Genomic DNA, 19,472 nt, shown 5'->3' with positions numbered 1-19,472 from the left:
GACCGATCATGTGAAGCGGTAAAAAGCAGATCAGACTTGCCACAATAACATCATAAAACCAGAGGAAAATGAAGCTTCTTCTGAAGAGAGAGACACCTTGGTTTACTTAAGTCTCTTACTGAAGTGTGTTTTTGAAAGCTTCAGTTTGTAAGCCAGTCCTTGAAGACCCTACAGGACGCCGGCTTGTGACTGACAGTGATGGGTTCACGGGGTCAAACACTGGCCTGGACCTTGCTTCCAGTGCTTCTGCTGGGAATGACCTGCTCGTCACACGGTTCCCTTGTGAAAGTCAATAAGGGTTTAAAGGTGAAACGGGGTCAGTCGGCCTACCTCCAGGACGGTGACCTGCAGTTCCATATTCCCCGTCAGAAGGATGCATGCAAGCTGGAGGTGGTGTTAAATGAGCCCATAACTCAACGAGTGGGAAAAGTCATACCTCAGGTGATGGAAAAACCTTTTTACAATGTTCCAGGCAATTTACCATGTGTAGTACAACAAAGCTGCAGGCATGCGTTACGCTTCCAGAGCACCGTTTGACAGCGAACATGTAGGAAAACATGCAATATATTATTAGTGTTGTGGTAATGAAGACAAGAGCCCAGTGCTGGGTTGTAAGGCTTTGGCACTATAAAAGCACATGCAATCTTTCAAAAACTAATTTTATTGACACAACAGCATTTTCAGCAATCTGAAAATGTTGCCCCAGGGCTTCGACTCCCAAGTGTAAACCCTATGGTTTAAGCTATAGGTTTAGGCTTTCTGTCCACTCGGGTTTAGGTTAGGTCAAGTCTGTGTGAAAGCTTTGTTAAGGACCTTTATGTCTGCCCTTCATCCTATATATACACACCTGGCTCGGAGATATATTCCCATGTCTGGAGCAGCCTAGAGGAAGGAGAGGTATTTTGGGGAGGAGAGGGTGGAGGCACCCCTCCATACTTCTTCCTTTGTTTTCCAGGCTGACAGGCCGTCTCCTCTCTAATGACTCTGTGCTGACAGACACACTCATCTGTTGAACTTCCAGAATGAGTTGTTTTTCATGCTTAAAAGTAGAAAAACTAGAGTTTCAACTTGAAACATTTAAGTCTTTCACATGAGTTATGAGTTTAGTTACATATGAGTTGGTGACAATCAAGCCTTTTATGTTGTTCAATTCAATTAATTTTGCAATTTACCTTAAAGGTGCCATATTGTAAAAAGTGAGATTATCATGTCTTTTATATTATAAAGCAAGTTCAAGTGCTATATAAATACTGTTAAACTATCGAAGCGCTCAATATACGGAGAAATACACACAGCTCGTATTCAGAAATTGTGCGTTTGAAACAAGCCGTTAGGATTTCTGTCCATTTGTGATGTCACAAATATACATATTTACACCATTACACAGTTTTAAACATAAACATTCTCAGTGTGTCCCAGTTTATTTCCTGTTGCAGTGTATGTAAATAACATCAGCTGACAGGAAGTAAACATGGACCCAAACTGTTGCCTAGCAACGCACTTCCGTTGCAATTCCGTTGAAATTCACTGAAACGGAGCGCTTCAGGCAGAGGGTAAATACAGGTATATTCGGGCAGACTATCAGGAAAATAAAGTTTTTTTTTAACATAACAGCATGCATTTGATAATTAAGATTTCTGCCTTTATTTGTGCAGGTATTTGATTGCCACTATCTGGCTGACGAGGTAAAGTACGTCCATAACGGCTGTCCATTGTTAAAGGAGGACACTGTCATGCTTCGGCTTTACAGGTACAACACCTGGATATCCTTCAAATGGGAAATTTGATTATTCTCTTTCTTTCCTGTTCTTGCTGATGTGGCATTATGATCATCTTGTGTTTCTTTTTAACCAGGTTCACAGAGACGGAGACACACATGGAGGTGTTTTCTCTCCATGTGGACATTTTAGACCCTGATTGCAGCATCATAAAGCTGGGGCCCAAATCCTTGGAGGTTCCTGAATTCTACGGCCTCTCCGATGCCGTGGATGGCAATGTGGTGTCCTTCCACTATGAGCGGAGGTCTAGCCTTGAGTGCAGCATCCATTTGAGTAGCCATGACACCCACCTGCCAGCCCACGGCCAACTGGTCACCGGAGACCCAGAGAAAGCCACAACAAGAGGGGACGAGCCAGAGAGCTTCATCCACCTACGCCAGCAGCTAGGTAACCTAGGATTTGTAACAATAGCCAAAGAATTTGCTAATGATTAAGAAATTATTTGTAAACCTTAAAGGTCCCATATCGTGCTCATTTTCAGGTTCATACTTGTATTTTGGGTTTCTACTAGAACATGTTTACATGCTTTAATGTTCAAACAACACATTATTTTTCTGATGCTAGAGGGTTGCAGGTTCGAATCCGGCTTGGGACCCTTCTGTGTGGAGTTTGCATGTTCTCCCCGTGTTAGCGTGGGTTTTCTCCGGGTACTCCGGTTTCCTCCCACAGTCCAAAGACATGCAGGTTAGGTTAATTGTGGACTCTAAATTGCCCGTAGGTGTGAGTGTGAGCGTGAATGGTTGTCTGTCTCTATGTGTCAGCCCTGCGATGGACTGGCGACCTGTCCAGGGTGTACCCTGCCTTCGCCCAATGTCGGCTGGGATCGGCTCCAGCCCCCCCGCGACCCCTAACGGGATAAGCGGTTGCAGATGGATGGATGGATGGATGGATGTCTGTCTGAATACACCTGTATTCATGCTGTGTCTGAAATGCTCCGTTTTAGCGCATTTCAGCGGAAGTGCGTTGCTAGGAAACAGCTTGGGCCCATGTTTACTTCCTGTCAGCTGATGTCATTCACATACACTGCAACAGAAAATAAACTGGGACACATTTAGTATGTTTAAAACTGTGGAATGGTCTAAATATTGTAGATTTGTGACATCACAAATGTACAGAAATCCTAACGGCTTGTTTCAAACGCACAGTTTCTGAATACGGGATGTGTGTATTTAACTGTGTTTTGATACTTTCACAGTATTTATATATCACTTAAACCTGTTTTATGATATAAAAGACATGAAAATCTCATTTTTTACAATATGGGACCTTTAAAGAAGTTGTTTGTAAAACATCTATAAACATTATTTGGATGGCTATAATTTTATTGTTATCATCTCTTATCAGCTATTATACAATACACAAACTAATGATGAAATAACAGAATTATAGCATTTCTAATAATTAGTTAACATTAGTATTTATCATTTTGTAGTTTGTTAACAGTTAAATAACTATTAACTAAGTTTAATTAATTTAGTCTGCCATTATCTAGTCGTCACACTCAATAGGTAAAACAAGAACACAAAAAGTGATGTAATATCTCTCTATGCTTGTGTAATTATCCAGATAATAAAGCCAGAGCAATGTGTAAATCTGAAGACTGCCTGAAGGGTCTGAAGCTGGTGAAGTTCACCAAAATTCCCTGTGATGACTTCCTGATGATGGGGCTGAGGTATCAGCACATAGACCCTCCGTCTCCAGACGTAGACTACATCGCCATCAGACTGGATCTCAAGGACACCAGGAGTGGCAGCATATATCAGGTCATTTGGCTATTTTAATACTTACAATTTTGTATTTCATTATTTAATGTATTAAATGAGTTTAGGAGAGTTTAACTTGTTGTTGTTTCTTTATTTCATCTACGTTTCTATTTTGCACACAGATAGATGGATAGATCCCATTTGAAGTCCTGGTCATTGTGTTTTCTTTGTGTAGTCTGAACAGGCCTGGATTCCAGTGCAGATACTCGGTGCAATGCCCAACCAGCCTCCCAAACCGTCCTTCATGTCCATGTTTATCCTGGAAGTGGACCAGTTCATCCTTACTCCGCTCTCCACTGCGACACTCGACACCGAGGACGAGGAAACTCCCAAACAGCTTTTGGTCTTCAACATCACCAAACCGCCCGTGGACGGCTTCATCACCCATATGTCAGATCATACTCGCCCAATCTCCTCCTTTACCTGGCTCGATCTCAATGACATGCTCATTGGGTATCAACCTCCAAACTCCTCACACACCCAACGCAGGAATTACGAGGTAACACTTCCCTTTCTTGTACTTTGTGCAGTGTGTAAAACAGTTAGTTTGGTGTTGTGAATGGTTTCTGAAAAATCTTTGTAATCTTCCCTTACAGGTGGAATTTGAGGTTCATGATTTTTTCTTTGAGAAGAGCCCATCAATGACTGTTCACGTGTCTGTAAGGAATGCAGACACGAATGCACCCAGAGTGTCATGGAACATGGGTATGTTAACCACAAGTATAACTTCACAAGATGCTCCACGTTCCTCATTTTCACACAGGCGGCACGCTGCTCTATTTCCCCTCTAAAATAACACGTAAAATTATCACTTTATAATACTATGACTTTATTCTCCTAAACTTCAGATTTTATTCTCATAATATTACGACTTTTTTCTCTTAAACTTCTGACTTCATTCTCATAATATTACAACTTTTTTTCTTGTAAACTTCTGACTTTATTTTCATAATATTACGACTTTTTTCTCTTAAACTTCTGACTTCATTCTCATAATACTACGACTTTTTTCTCTTAAACTTCTGACTTTATTCTCATAATATTACAACTTTTTTTCTCGTAAAATTCTGACTTTATTCTCATAATATTACGACTTTTTTTTCTTAAACTTCTGACTTCATTCTCATAATATTACAACTTTTTTTCTCGTAAAATTCTGACTTTATTCTCATAATATTACGACTTTTTTTTCTTAAACTTATGACTTCATTCTCATAATATTACGACTTTTTTCTCTTAAACTTCTGACTTTATTCTCATAATACTACGGCTTTTTTGCTTTCAGTTGCAGCAGTTTTCAGAAAGAAAGCTTTGAAAAACCCACTGTACACTACCTGCAGAGCACTGACAAACAAACAAACAAACAAAGTTAGCAACATTTAGCAGCTAAAGAGCCAGATATTTATCTCAGGAGTTGGTGGAGACCAAAAACAGAGCAAAAAGAAGAGTGAATATTGAAGTTGTGGACAGAAATACAACCCAAACGAATGCTAATAAATGCTATTATTTTTGTGTGTCTGTTAATTGTTAGCTATTCCATGCAAGTTTTCCAAAGTGGTAAAAAAAAATAAGGAATGCAGCTTAAAGGCTCTTTTTGCTATCCTTCAGAATAAGGCTCGGCATGTACAGTATACTTAACTAAGTCATTTTTCTACAATTTGTCTCATAGGCCTCAGTCTCTTAGAGGGTCAGTCTCGGCCAATAATGTGGGAGCAGCTCCAGATTGTGGACAACGACAACCTGAATGCTGTTCGTATCATCACTGTGGACGGCCTACAGCATGGACGGCTCACTGTCAGAGGTACGGACGGACACCACGACTGCCAGTGGATGCAGACAAAACGACTTCTCATCACTTCTATCTCAATTAAACTTTATAAGCTCATTAATGCTAAAAATCATGTTGATCCATTATGAGCTGTTGCATCATCAGGCGAAGGTATACCTTTGGCTGTTCCCATTATCAAACCATAAGGCAACAGTGACTATAGGGCTGAAGAGTGTCTTGATTAAATTGCTCATTAACAACCTGTCACATCAAGCTGAGGTTGGAAGTCAGGTTTCACTCTAATGGTCCAGTCACACCAGCATTTAAAATCTCAGAGCTAAATCAGCCAAAGATGCCCATTGAGTTCAACTTTACAGAACTTTGACATGCAAGTTTATGCCATTCACCAATAGCAAACAATGACAGTGCTGACCTTTGAGGGAATGGAAAGCGTCCTAAACAGAGGAAGCTGTCATAGCTTCTCAGCTGTGTTACACCACTGATACATATGACTATTGCTTGCTGTTGTTTCGGAACCATGGACAGCGCAGTTTGTTGTGTGTAGGTGCGGCGCTGTCCGTAGTACTGAACACCTTAAAAGTGAAAATGACAACCTGCAATAATCTGGTCTATTTACTTACATTTCTCAGTAATATAATATTGATATTATTGATATCAACACATATCCAACATATTTTTTTATTCTGTTTTTATTTAATTGTTTCATGTAAAATCCAGGAGGAAAGGGCTTCATGTTCACCGTCAAAGACATCAAAGCGGGCGTGGTTCGCTATCACCACGACGACAGCGACTCCACCAAAGACTTCGTCATCTTCCGCATCACCGACGGCCACCATCAGACCCGACACAAGTTCCCCATCAAGATCCTGCCGAAGGACGACAGCCCTCCGTTCCTCATCACCAACATGCTGCTGGAGGTGTCTGAGGGCCAGACGGCTCTACTGAGAGGCTCCACCCTCCAGGCCTCAGACATGGACTCCAGTGACGACTACGTCCTCTTCAACATCACCCGCCCACCACAGGCAGGAGAGGTCATGAAAATGCCAACGTCAGGGCTCACAGGTCAGACGGACGGATTTTATTTTATTATTATTTTTACCTACATGGATTGTTGTTTTCATTTTTAATCAAATCATGTTTCCGTTGGTTGTTATCCAGGTTATCCTGTCAGCCACTTCCTGCAGAAAGACCTGTCTCAGTCCATGGTTTACTATCGACACCTAGGAAACGAGGTGTTTTATGACTCCTTTGAGGTGGTGCTGTCAGATTTCCATGACCCCCCCAACCTGTCAGAGCCTCAAGTGGGTAACAGCAACATATCTAAAATCTAAACAACACATAAAAAAAAAACGACTGCTAGCTACTGGCCGATAGCCGGTTGTTTGGGAACAGACGTTAATACATCCAAAACAGTACAAGTTTACATCATTTAGGACATAATGATTTAAATGAGGGCTATTTAAGTGTTCCTACTGGCAAGTTGATTTACGGCTGTTGTCAAAAAAGCACCAGAGTTTCGTCTGTTTGCTTCTATACTCTGTGGTCAAGGGACCGCTTTGAAAATGGCCATGCCAGTTTTTCCTCGCCAAAATTTAGCCCAACTTTGGAGCGTTATTCCTTCGGTTCTTCTAGTTTCATATGATGTCTGTACCGTCACTCTAGCTCTAAAACTGAACCTGCTAGAGCCTCTGAACTTGATATCTGATCCAGTGATCTATAATGGTGCCCTTGTGGTGCAGGTGGTGATGGTGCACATAGAGCCGGTTCCAGACCAGCCACCTAAAGAGGTTCCTGGTTCCAGCCGCTGTCTTCTCATCAAAGAAACAGAAGTGGTCCATATAACACGGCAACAGCTTCACTTTGTAGACCAGGAGTCCCCCGACAGCGAGCTCACATATACGGTCACCACCCCACCCTTCTACTCTGGTCCACGCGGGTTAGTATGTCCTCACCTTCAGGAAACACAGTGGACACCAAACTGTGGGAAAATGTTCTGTCTGAATCATGTGCTGTTGTTTTCATGAGCAGCGGTCCAGATGCTGGGAGGTTGTTCTTAGTCGACAGCATACCCAAATTCACCAAAGACTCCAACGCACCAGTGCTGAGGCTCTTCACACAGGTAATCCTTTTCATTATTTATTCAGAAATAACCTACATGCAGTGAATCTATCTCATCCAAAATGTACCCAAACGTTTGTTTCCAGCATGCAGTGAACTTCATGAAAGTAGCCTACATGCCTCCCGTCCTGGACATCGGCCCTTACCCCCAGTATATCCAGTTTGTTCTCTCTGTAACCAACCACCTGGGCAAAACAGTCACTGGGATCTGCTTTAACATCACTGTGGTGCCAGTGGACAACCAGCCACCACAGGTGCAAGAAAATTGTATTGTATTGTATTGTTTTCTCATTTTAGGGTGTGGATATGTTAAAAAGTGTGGATCCGTTGTGTTTCAGGTTATTACCAACCCTCTGACTGTAGATGAGGGAGGAGAGTGCTGGCTCGGCCCTGAACATTTGCTGCTGTCGGACGTGGACTCCATGGAAGAAGCCCTGCAGGTGGCGCTTCAGAGGGAACCACAGCACGGAGCGCTGCAGCTCGGCGGCCTCCCACTAAAACCAGGACACGCTCTCACCGTGCAAGACCTGAAAAGCCTTAAAGTTCGGTCAGACATCCTGCTGCATTTGTTTCTTCATTTCATGTGGGGATTATTTATGTCTAAAACATTCTCTCTAAATATGAACGAGGGGAAATAATCAACTTATAAAGCAATAAAAAGTATAATAAGTGTGATGTAAGAGACATGGAAACACCTTTAGAATGCAGTTCAATATGGATATGGAGAAAATCAAATATCACAATATTTTTTTATACCAAATACCTCGATATCGATACATCACTTTACTGTAACGCAGCCTTTAAAACCAGGAAAAGGTCGATGATGAAAAGACGTTATCTAGTCTCATATCACGATGTTGCAACACAGTCTCAAGGCAGTTTATGAAATAGTGACGAAATTGAATTTACTTGATTCGTGTACATAGACTCGAATTTCCCTTTTTTTCTTTTGGGACTTTCAACAACGTATTTTTTGTTATGTGATAAATAAATTAACTTTGACTTCTGGTTTCACACGTGACCCGAACGGGTGTTTTTAGACCCAACCTCCACCCTACGCGGCGTTCGCCACTCTCTATACTTTCTGTTTCACAATTACATGGATTACATATGAAAAAGATTAGTGCTGCTTCAAACTAAAATCAATAATTAAATCAATGAAAGTACTAATTATAAAGTTCATCCAAGTTTTGTGCTATTAGTATAGCTTTAAAGTAACCAACTCTCGTAAAGCAGGAGGAAAAGAACAGTATCAGTTTATCACTGTGTGTTCCTAAGAACACTGTAAGCCAATAGATAAACAGGATTCTTGCCAAATCCTCCAGCTGCAAGTCATTTTCAGACTAGATGGTGGGAGGCCACTAAGTAATCAAATACCAAAGCTGTTTAGAACAGATTCATTTATTTTGATTCTCTGACTCACATGTCAAATGTTGTGTTTATTTCATCACTCAGCAAATTTTTTATCTTGTCGTTTGTCAATCAGGTATAATCACGACAGCTCAGAGACCGTAGAGGACTACATCGAATTCACTGCGACAGATGGCACCAATTCAGTCAGTTTTATGCTGCAAGTAAAGGTAACAGAACTGGACAACCTTTACATTCTTGGTCCTTCTGTGCAGTCAGAAAAATTAAAGTAGAACCATGAATTGTTTTACTAAAGTGACTTGGCATGCCATCTCCAGGTGATGCCCATCAACGATGAGGTCCCAGTGTTGGTTGCTGGTTTGAAACCAGTTCTCAGCTGTGCAGAGGGACAGGAAATAGTCATCACAGCTGAGTACATCTACGCTACTGATGCAGACAGTGACAACAGCAGCCTGGCCTTCCTGATCGCCCGCCAGCCCTATCATGGTGTGGTTCTCCGAAACTCCGTTGTGATCGATCGCTTCATCCAGGCAGACATCACTGCAGGGATCATCACCTACAAACACACAGGTGGGCAGCAGACAGTGGGCCTCAGGCCAAAGGGTTTATTAATACTACTATACTGTCTTTAGGCTCAGGTATTGCTGAATACCTGAGCCTAAAGACTCTTATCAACATGGGTGTGGACAAATATGCTGCTTTATGCAAATATGCTCAAATCATAACATGGCAAACTGCAGCCCAACAGACAACAACAGCTGTCAGTGTGTCAGTGTGTTGACTTGACTATGACTTGCCCCAAACTGCATTTGATTATCATAAAGTGGGCATGTCTGTAAAGGGGAGACTCGTGGGTACCCATAAAACTCATTTTCATTCACATATCTTGAGGTCAGAGGTCAAGGGACCCCTTTGAAAATGGCCATGTCAGTTTTTCCTCGCCAAAATTTAGAGTAAGGTTGGAGTGTTATTTAATCTCTTTCACAACAAGTTAGTATGACATGGTTGGTACCACTGAATTCATTAGGTTTTTCTAGTTTCATATGATGCCAGTATCTTCACTCTAGCTTTAAAACTGAAACTGAAATCGCAAGTTGCGTTAATGCATTTAAGAAATTAGTGGCGTTAAAACGAATTTGTGTTAACGTGTTATTATCATGTTAACTTTGACAGCCCTAGTTTTAAGACAAAAATTAAGATTTATATTTTTTTATTTATTATTTAATTTACTTTTATATATTTTTATTTCATTTATTTATTTATTTATTTATTTATTTCAGAGGGTGACCAGTGCCCCCCACAAGGTGGCGCCCTATGCGACCGCCTATATGGCCTGTGCCTTAAGCCAGCCCTGACTTAGTGCAAGCATTTGGGTCTCAGCTGTTAGACTAAGCGTATGTTCCACAATGTTAAACTAGACCTCTAAAAGTGGGGTAGTTGCTCCATCCTTTTCATTATCATTTTCAACATTCATAGCTGTACATCATTTTTTTTGTTTTACAAAGCACCAGGATATGTAACATATATAATAAATATGTTGGAGAGATGAACAGGTATAACAATCCAGTACAGTAGGACCCGTCTCTAAATGTACTTTATATGCTTTTGGTTTTAGGACTGGAGATTGGACTCACTCCTCGCCATGACACCATCACCTTCGTTATTTCTGACGGAGAAACAGAAAACTCTGCTTTATGCTGCGGTGGAGAAAATCCCAGCAGGACCAGAGGCGTGACTCAGCTACGACACAGTCTGCCTGTGTATGACCTCCAGGTCACAGTGTTTCCAGTCGACAGCCAACCTCCTTCTCTAACAACAGGTCCCTGATGTTAAAACAAATTTACATCAACGTGTTATTATTGCGCTAACTTTTCATTTTATTTTCAAAGCATGATGTTTGAGCATGATTTGTCCCCTTTTATTTTTTAGGAGACATCTTTATGGTGGACGAAGGTGGGTCTGCCCCGATAACTGCGTCCCATTTGAAGGCTTCTGATGTGGACACGGTTGTGGACAACCTGGTGGTCAGTCTGATTTCTCCGCCTCAGTTTGGCTACATTGAAAATGTCCTGCCCAGTCCTGGCTTTGAGAAAAGCAACACAGGCATAAGCATAGGTAAGCATTATGATATTCTGTATATTATCATCAGACTCAAAGCAATATTTCATGTGTTATTCTGTAACCTCCTTCTCCCCAGCTTCCTTTTCATACAAAGACATCATTGATGGTCATGTGAACTACGTACAGTCCAGACACCAGAGGATGGAGCCCACAGCCGACCAGTTCATGCTCTGTGTATCAGACGGCAAACACAGCTCTGCCCACGTCCCCTTCTACATTATCATAAACCCCACAAATGATGAGATCCCACAGTTTGTGGCTCGGAACATCACAGTAAGTTTTTATAGTCAGTCTCACGTCTGAAGACCAAAATGAGACATTCCCATCAGATTATGGTCTGATGTTCATTGATGTCCCTTCTGTGATGAGGTACGAGAAGGAGAAATGAAGCAGCTGGACTCATCAGTTTTACATGCGATGGATCTGGACGTCCCCAAGAACGGCCTGCTCTTCAGCGTGGTCAGAGCCCCGCAGCACGGCAGCATCATCACCCACAGCAGTGAAGAGACAGACTACAAGAGACGAGAGGCCAGTCCTCAACTCTCAGTGGTCGACTTTACAATGACAGATCTGTCAAATGGTACGCTACTTTTTACACGTCAGCGCTTCAAGCATTTCATTTCACTCATAGGACTGATATGAAGAAATCAATGGCATCATAATGGCAGGAAATGCATTTGTAGAATAGTTTAAACTCACTATTGCACCTTTCTATAAGTCAAATAAATGTGTATGATCATGTGCGTTTAGGTATGGATCTGATGTACATGCACGATGACTCCGAGAATACGGAGGACAGTTTTACCATCCAGTTGACTGATGGCAGGCACCAACTCCAAAGACAAGTGATGGTTAAAGTGCTGCCAGTCAATGACGAGGAGCCTCGTGTCATCAGGTAACATCTTCACTACAGTTCCTGTTGAAAGGGAGTCGTCACATCATTGTGGGATATTAACTGAGCCTTGCTGTCCTTCAGGAACAATGGACTGGAGGTGGAGCCGGGGGAAGCCAGGCTTATTTCCAGTGTTACGCTGTTTGCACAGGACAGTGATACTCCTTCTTCAGAGGTCATGTACATATTTGAGAGTGTTCCTACCCAAGGACTGATTCAGCTGAAGGTTGGTGCAGTGCAACATTTTAAAGAGACACACCAAATATTGATGAATGATCTTTAATGATTTACAGCAAATTCTGGCAGTTTGGATTAATCTCATCTACAATCATTGCAAAAATAAAGCTTACTGCACCACTGACACAGTTTAAGATATTTCATAGTGATGAATATACTCCCTGTATGATAGAAAACAACCTTATAAGCAGTAGGTGATTTGTTAATTTGACCTGGTTTGTGTCATTCACCCGTGTCTAGCTAACCACCCTATGAATGACTCTTTTGGTTATAAATCTGTCTGCTACTTCAGCACCACGGACAGCGCCATCTATTTATCAACACACAGCACATTTAGGTTACTGATATTTCTGAGCCATGGTCGGGGCCATAGATTCTATCTTACTGATATTAGGGTTAGGGTTAAATCAAAATTTAAATAAAATAAATACATTTATTAATTAATAAATGAATAAATATGTCATTTAATATATGTAAATATAAATAAATGTGAAAAAAAATACATATAAGTATACATAAAATATATGTTAATATAAAGAAATGTGTAAAGAAAAGAATACAGAAATAAATAAGTTTGGGGAAATAAATAAGGGGTGAAATGCAAAGGGAAAAATGCATAAATCCTAAATAAATACACACATTTAAAATAAATATAAAATAAAAAATAAATGCATCGGGCGCCTGGGTTAGCTCAGTTGGTAGAGCGGGCGTCCATGTATCAAGGCTTGGTCCTGACCGCGGCGGCCCGGGTTCGAATCCGGCCTGTGGCCCTTTCCGCATCCACTCTCTCTCTCCCCCCTTTCCAAGACTCTATCCACTGTCCTCAATAAAAAAAAATGGAAAAATGCCCCCAAAAAAATAACTTTGAAAAATAAATAAATAAATGCATGAATAAAAAGGTAAATAAAAATAAATTGAAATTAATAAAAATAAAGTAAATAAGGGAATTGATACAAAGATAAATTAATAAAGACGCAAATTAAAAAAGGAATATCAATTTATGTCACATTTGATCAATTAATTAATGGCTACACTTATTTTTAATATTATTCTTGCTACATTTAATGACATATTTATTCATTAAGTCATTTTTTTATTTTGGCAGGTTCCGTCCTCCATACCTGAGCTCTATTGAGCTTTTAGTCTCTTTTAGTTCATTGACCAATGCTTTGGCATTATTTGTTTTGGTTATGAATAATCAGAATGATGGAACTGAGGGATTGAATTGCACATGGAAATGTCCATGTCCTATCATCATGTTTGTGTCATGTTTTCTTCACTTAAATGTCCTAAGGGAAATTTCAGTTTGTTAAATTCAGTCCCAATTGCCATTCCTTTGGGATATGCTGCTGAATAGTAGCTGTCACTGTAACCATTGGGATGACACTGGGAGGTGTTGTGCTCCTGTCTCAGGAAGGTCAGGACTGGCTGACGCTGACAGTGGGGAGAAACTGCTCCCAGGAGACGGTGGACATGAACCTTCTGCGCTACGTGCACACAGGCCTGCACGCTGCTAAAACACAGGACTTCTTTGTCTTCCACTTGTTGGATGGAAAGAATCGATCGCCCCCGCAGCACTTCCACATCTCCGTCAAAGATCTAGAAAAAGGTACTGGAATTCACTCTGAAATTCTTAATTAGACATCGGTTGGCATCAAATAGTCTACTTGTGATGTGCTTGTCAGGCCACATCATGTTTCCCTGCCCTCTTCCCAGTCTAGGTTCAAACTGATCTGTCTTAACGTAGCCTCTAAATGTCTCCTCCACCATTATTTCCAGGAAGTATTGCCATGTTTGTGAAGCCGCTGAACGTCAGCCGTGGAGATCGCGTGGTTCTCACCACAGATGTGCTGTTAGCCACGGACGGCACAGAAAAGCCAGAGGAGCTTCTGTACATCATCACCATCCCTCCTGCTCACGGACACATAGAGTACATCAAACATCCCGGACTGGCCATCTCCACCTTCAGCCAGATGGACGTAGCAGCCAACCTCGTGGCTTACGTGCACGACAACCGAGCCACCACACCCGCAGAAACCTTTCAGTGAGTCTAGATTAGGCAGAAACCTTTCAGTGAGTCTAGATTAGAAGCCATTGTACAACTTGAGATTATGAATTTACATTAACCTTGTTATGTTACTATTACATTTACATGTATGTTTTGGCAGGTTTGTGGTGAGTAACGGTAAAACCAGCCGTAATGGAAGCTTTGAGATCACAGTGGAGATGGTGGATCGCATCCTGCCGTCTCTGACCTCCAACAGAGGCCTCTCAGTTCCACAAGGCTCCTCCATGATCCTGAGTCCAGACCGCCTGGTCCTGTCTGACCCCGACACGCCACCCAGCGCCCTGACCTTTGCCCTCCTCCAGCCTCCACAGTACGGCAGGCTGCTTATAGCCGGTACCACACTAACTGCTGGCTCAAACTTCACCCAGAGAGACATACAGGAGCTGGAGGTAACATATAACCACGACGGAGGGCCGTCGCAGATCGACAGATTCGCCTTCACTGCTTCCGACAGCACCAACCGGGGTTTCCTGCTGGACGGGCAGTTACATACGGAGCCTGTGTTCTTCACTATTCAGGTAGGTGAGAAAGGATGGAGTTGTTCTTCCAACATGGCTCATATAGAGGATGGGTTACTGTACCCTCAGCATCCTCTGTGAGCCAATGGGAAGAGAGTACGATACCCAGGTGTGATGCACCACTTCCTTTAGCTGCCTTTTTTTATATGACTTCAGATCAAGCCTCTGGATAAGTCGTGTCCTGAGGTTGTGAAGCTGCTTCCTCTCTGGAAAGCAGAGCTTCTAGTCGACGGACGTCACGGGATCTTCGTGTCATCTCGCGAGCTGAAGGCCCAGGACAGCGACAGCAGAGAAGAAGAGCTGATGTTCTGCATCGTTCGACCACCTTACTTTGGTTACCTAGAAAACATCACTACAGGTCAGGATATACATTTGATTTCCATCTCAATCACAGCTTAGCTTAGAATGAAAACAAGTCTTTGTGTTGGCTCTTGCAGGTGGTTTTGTTCCACAGCGCTTCTCTCAGATGGAGCTGAACAAGAGGACGATCGCCTACATCATCAACGCAGACAGGGAGTCTCTGTCAGACAGCCTGGAGTTCACAGTGTCGGATCCTTTAGGGAACACTGGGCCGCCTCACATGTAAGAAAAACACTGATTTCTGTGACGTCTTGAATTTACAGTTTAGTCTTCACTGTGTCTGACCTTTGCCTCTGCAGACTTGAATTCAGCTGGTCCACCGTGCAGCTGTCTCAGCCAGAGTACTCTGTGTGTGAGGAGCAGGGGACTGTCTCGCTGGACATCATCCGGAAAGGAAACCTGGCAGAGTCTTCATATATCACTGTCAAGGTCTGCAAGTCATCTGTTATTCAAACTGGGAAACTGCTCTTAACTCCATTTATAAGCACATTTAACTCATCAGTCACCTGACGCTCGGCCTTTTCCTGTGTTTCTGTGTCATCATTTCTTTATGGTAGGTGAAGGAGGTGACTGCAACAGCTGGAAAAGACTTCCTCATCAGCCCTTCTTCCCTCATTCAGTTTGATCCAGGTATCAAAAGACACTATTGAGTTGCATTATGGGGAGTGTAGGATCCCAAGCAGCAGAAATAGAGACATACTTTACATTTAAGAAGTCTTATTGTTAAAATGTCTCAATGAGAAAGTGTAACAACACTGTTGCTACTATTGTGTCACTACAGCTACAACTAAAACAACCATAATTCATTTCAGTTCTTTACAGTGTGTTGCAAAATAAAAGGTACAAAACAGACAAAGCACCAACTCCTGTAAAAGCTTGTGATGTCTCTGTCTGCGTAGGAGTGTCAAAGAGGAGCTGGCACACTGACGTCATTCAGGATGACCTTGAGGAGGCTGAGGAGGTGTTTGAAGTGCTGCTGGTCTCTCCTGAAGGCTCAGTGATCGGCAGCATCAACAAGGCTCAAGTCACCATCAGGGACTCAGGACGAGGTACAAATAAACCCCCAGCTGTGTGTTTTTAAGATCTTATAAGATAATTTGTATTTGTATTGAATGTCCTGTATAACCTTACCAGCAGTATAATATTTCTGTAACAAGATAGTGCCAGTCATTCTGATTAAAAACTCGATATTTGCCCAAAGACACTAACATGACTGTTAAAACTTAAACACCACAGGACAGCAAAGTCTGACACAGGATCGGGAGGCTCCTGTTCTTGGAGGAGAAGAGATTCGGTCTGACACGTACCCCCAGCATGGATCCATCCAACTAGAGAAACTGCCCCTCGGCACAGAATCAGTCATCTGGACCCGTGGAGACAGCATCCCCAGGCCTGCAGCAGATGTCCCAAAAAAGAAACTCAAAGTGACGGGCAACCCAAAGTCTGTAAGTTCCTGTTCTTAAAGAACAGCGCTGGATTTGACATTTTCCTTTTTGAAGGTTGAAACTATCTATAAACTGCTCCTGTTTCATGTTTCAGATTGCTCCTTCGTCAGTTTTTCACAACGGTACAGACGTCGTTTACACGGTAAGCAGCAGCAGCTGATATTATCTGACCTGACCTTTTCAAAGTTAGAAAAGTCCTCATTTCTGTTGTCTCTTTAATTCCAGTATCACGGCATCATGCAAATGCAAGTAGAGGACGACACCTCTCCATCGAGGAAGGGCAGAAAGGCTAACATCCGTGTGGTTAGCAGGGGAGCACAGCAGCAGGGGTCAGCTGCGTTTACTAAGTCAAAGTCAGATCATCAGAGAAAGATCTCAAAACCTCAAAAAACAGCTCCGGCTAAAGGACATGTGAGCACCGTTCTACTTTTTATCTATCATGTAGTCTATTTTTACATACTTTAAAACATGTCTGGAGGGGAACTTTACTCTTTTTGCATTCCAGTTAAAGCAACACTAAATTAATTTGTATGGTCCATTATAGGCTCCAGCTGATGACTCCATACCCAAGCCCTGTGTGCCAGAACTGATGGGACTCCTGCATTTCAACCAAACCACCAATCAGCTCTTTCACTGCAACGGTGTCTCCTGGAAACCCTGGGCACCAACTGATCAGGTATTCCAGCTGCACAACAAAGGAACCTACTACCTAATAATAAGCATACATTAATACAGATAAATTACGATAAAGTAAATAAATACGATAAAGTACAATGTATACCGATGTCAGTATTATGTTCATGAAATAACACAGAAAGAACATAAAAGAAAACACATATATGCATCTTACAGGACCTTCGCCTCACTCTACTACTGATAATGCTACTTTAGGCGCAACAAACTTCAGACAGCGACTGGCGTTACCACGGTTTTGCCCAATTTCTGAGTTTTTTCTTGCAAATTTATAACTTTATAATCTCAGGGAATATTACATTTTTTTTCTTGTAAATTTGTGAGTTTTTTTCTCGGAAATTTGCCACATTAATCTCATAGAAAATCTGTGTTTTTTTCCTCATGAATTTACAATTTGAATATTGAAAAAAAAATTCTGGATATATTACCCGCCTCCGTATTTTTTATTTTACCTCCAATGGCCCTAATACGCGGTCTTAGTATTACTTATGTTCCTTAAATACAGCTGAAAAATTCTATCGTAGTCGATTATAACAGAAATGGGTGTCGTCTTTTGAGGACGGAACCTGCCAAAATAAATAAACCTGCCAAAATAAAGAAAAGAATACAGAAATAAATAAGTTTGGGGAAATAAATATGGGGTGAAATGCAAAGGGAAAATCGTGCATAAATAAATAAATGAATAAAATGTATTAATTAGTGCAAAAATAAATGAAAAAATAATTACATAAATAAAAGGAAACATTAAATAGAAGAGTAAATAAATAAGTGAATTAATACAAAGATAAATAAATAAAAAAGTAAATTAAAACAGAAATATAAATTTATGTCATATTTTGTCAATTAATTAATGGCTACATTTATTTTTAATATTATTTCTGCTACATTTAATGACATTTATCTATTTATTGTCTCATTTATTTTTTATTTTGGCAGGTTCTATCCTCCACAGTCGTCAGCATAGTGATGAAAGTCAATGCTGTCCTTATAAATGATGCCTGCAAATGTTAACATAACACTGAAAAGTAGTGGATCTAGGATATAACCTCGCGTATCTCCATATATAGACATGTTTGTAGATGATACTTTTGTTGTGAATTATTCTCTTCGCCTGACAAAACATTGATAGACATCTGAACTAATTACTTAAAAACTGATTTGAAATGATTCATGTTCACCTCGTAAATGTCAACACATCTGCTCCATCTCCTCCTGAATCACAGCTGGTGAGTGCTCAGATGTGTCCTCAAGGCTGGACCTTCCATGGTGGCCACTGTTACACCCTCAGCACTGAGCACAAGGTCACATGGAGCACAGCTAACAGGGCCTGCAGGGAGAGGTACAGCTTAACAGCCTGTGTGTTAAAGGATAAACACAGAAAGCATGCTTCTGATTAGATGTCTTTCATGCATAAGAACTATATAATCTGAATGATATGCACTATAGAATACACAACTCTCCTTGTCGTCTTGTTTATTTCAGATATAAAGGTACACTAGCAAGTGTTCTCTCTAAAGTTGACATGGACTGGCTGTGGGACTTCAGCGGAAGAAAACCATTTTGGATAGGTGGGTATCTTTGAATCATTTGTTGCAACACCATTCTGTTTTTAAATATATTTTTCCATTGTCGAGTACAACTTCTTTACTCTAACTGATGTATTTTTCTCCTACTGTTTAAGGTCTGAATGACAGGGATGGTCGTGGACGCTGGGAGTGGGCAGGCGGTGAGCCGGTCAGCTACACTAACTGGAGAAAGACTCCTCCTCGCTCCAAAACGAAGGGAAGCAAAAAGTGCGTCCTGGTGTGGAAAAGGGCAAAGTGGCAAATCAGGGACTGCAAGAAGAGCAGAGGTCATCGCTTCGTGTGTTCAATAAGAACTTGAATTGAACAGCGTTTACAGCATCACAGCCATGAGCCACTGTGTTGTTCGAGAAGGAGGAAAGGACTGATCCTCGGGACATTTAAACTGCAATACACCAGACAACTTTCCAATACGGATCAAAGGGAACTTTGCTGGAACTGTTCATATCATTTATTATGAGTGACAATTATTGTGTCTAAAAAGTTAACTTGCTACACTAAGTGACGTTGTTTACACTGCATTTATTCTAATTATTAACCACTGAAAGTGTCGTTATAGGTCTATACGGAAGCCCTGAGGGGCAAGTTACTTTTTTTCATCTGTTTTTTTTCATCTGCTATCCGGTAGAAAACGGATAACCAGAATTTTTTTTCTCACTTACCTCTCGGGGCTTCTGTAGTTGTATATGTAAAGCTCACAAGAGATTTTTTTTAATGTACAGTATTTAGTCTATTT

General features: G+C 41.4%; 1 protein-coding gene across 2 annotated transcripts; it reads left to right on the top strand.

Moving 5' to 3' along the window:
• frem1a (Fras1 related extracellular matrix 1a) lies at positions 1 to 19,326 on the top strand. Of its 2 annotated transcripts, XM_074623364.1 has the most exons (37): positions 1 to 94; positions 154 to 441; positions 1,656 to 1,750; positions 1,855 to 2,165; positions 3,345 to 3,541; positions 3,717 to 4,040; positions 4,138 to 4,246; positions 5,211 to 5,342; positions 6,048 to 6,392; positions 6,489 to 6,631; positions 7,070 to 7,266; positions 7,359 to 7,449; positions 7,535 to 7,702; positions 7,787 to 7,995; positions 8,935 to 9,028; positions 9,137 to 9,389; positions 10,435 to 10,638; positions 10,749 to 10,934; positions 11,017 to 11,213; positions 11,310 to 11,520; positions 11,691 to 11,835; positions 11,917 to 12,058; positions 13,483 to 13,678; positions 13,849 to 14,113; positions 14,238 to 14,655; positions 14,812 to 15,013; positions 15,093 to 15,237; positions 15,315 to 15,444; positions 15,573 to 15,645; positions 15,915 to 16,064; positions 16,252 to 16,460; positions 16,555 to 16,602; positions 16,686 to 16,871; positions 17,005 to 17,136; positions 18,377 to 18,492; positions 18,636 to 18,721; positions 18,835 to 19,326. In XM_074623364.1, the coding sequence occupies exons 2-37, from the start codon at positions 199 to 201 to the stop codon at positions 19,035 to 19,037; spliced, it is 6,555 nt and encodes a 2,184-aa protein (XP_074479465.1). In that variant the 5' UTR covers positions 1 to 94; positions 154 to 198; the 3' UTR covers positions 19,038 to 19,326. The 2 variants fall into 2 exon arrangements, 1 of the variants encoding a protein (XP_074479465.1); XR_012592384.1 differs by lacking the exons at positions 10,435 to 10,638; positions 10,749 to 10,934; positions 11,017 to 11,213; ... (16 more) ...; positions 18,636 to 18,721; positions 18,835 to 19,326 and having other exon boundaries at positions 7,787 to 7,990; positions 9,137 to 9,168.
• Positions 19,327 to 19,472: the final 146 nt, after the last annotated feature.

This window comes from Sebastes fasciatus, chromosome 22 (assembly GCF_043250625.1).
Source record: "Sebastes fasciatus isolate fSebFas1 chromosome 22, fSebFas1.pri, whole genome shotgun sequence".
NCBI lineage: Eukaryota > Metazoa > Chordata > Actinopteri > Perciformes > Sebastidae > Sebastes > Sebastes fasciatus.
This window is presented reverse-complemented; position numbering and strand designations above follow the sequence as displayed.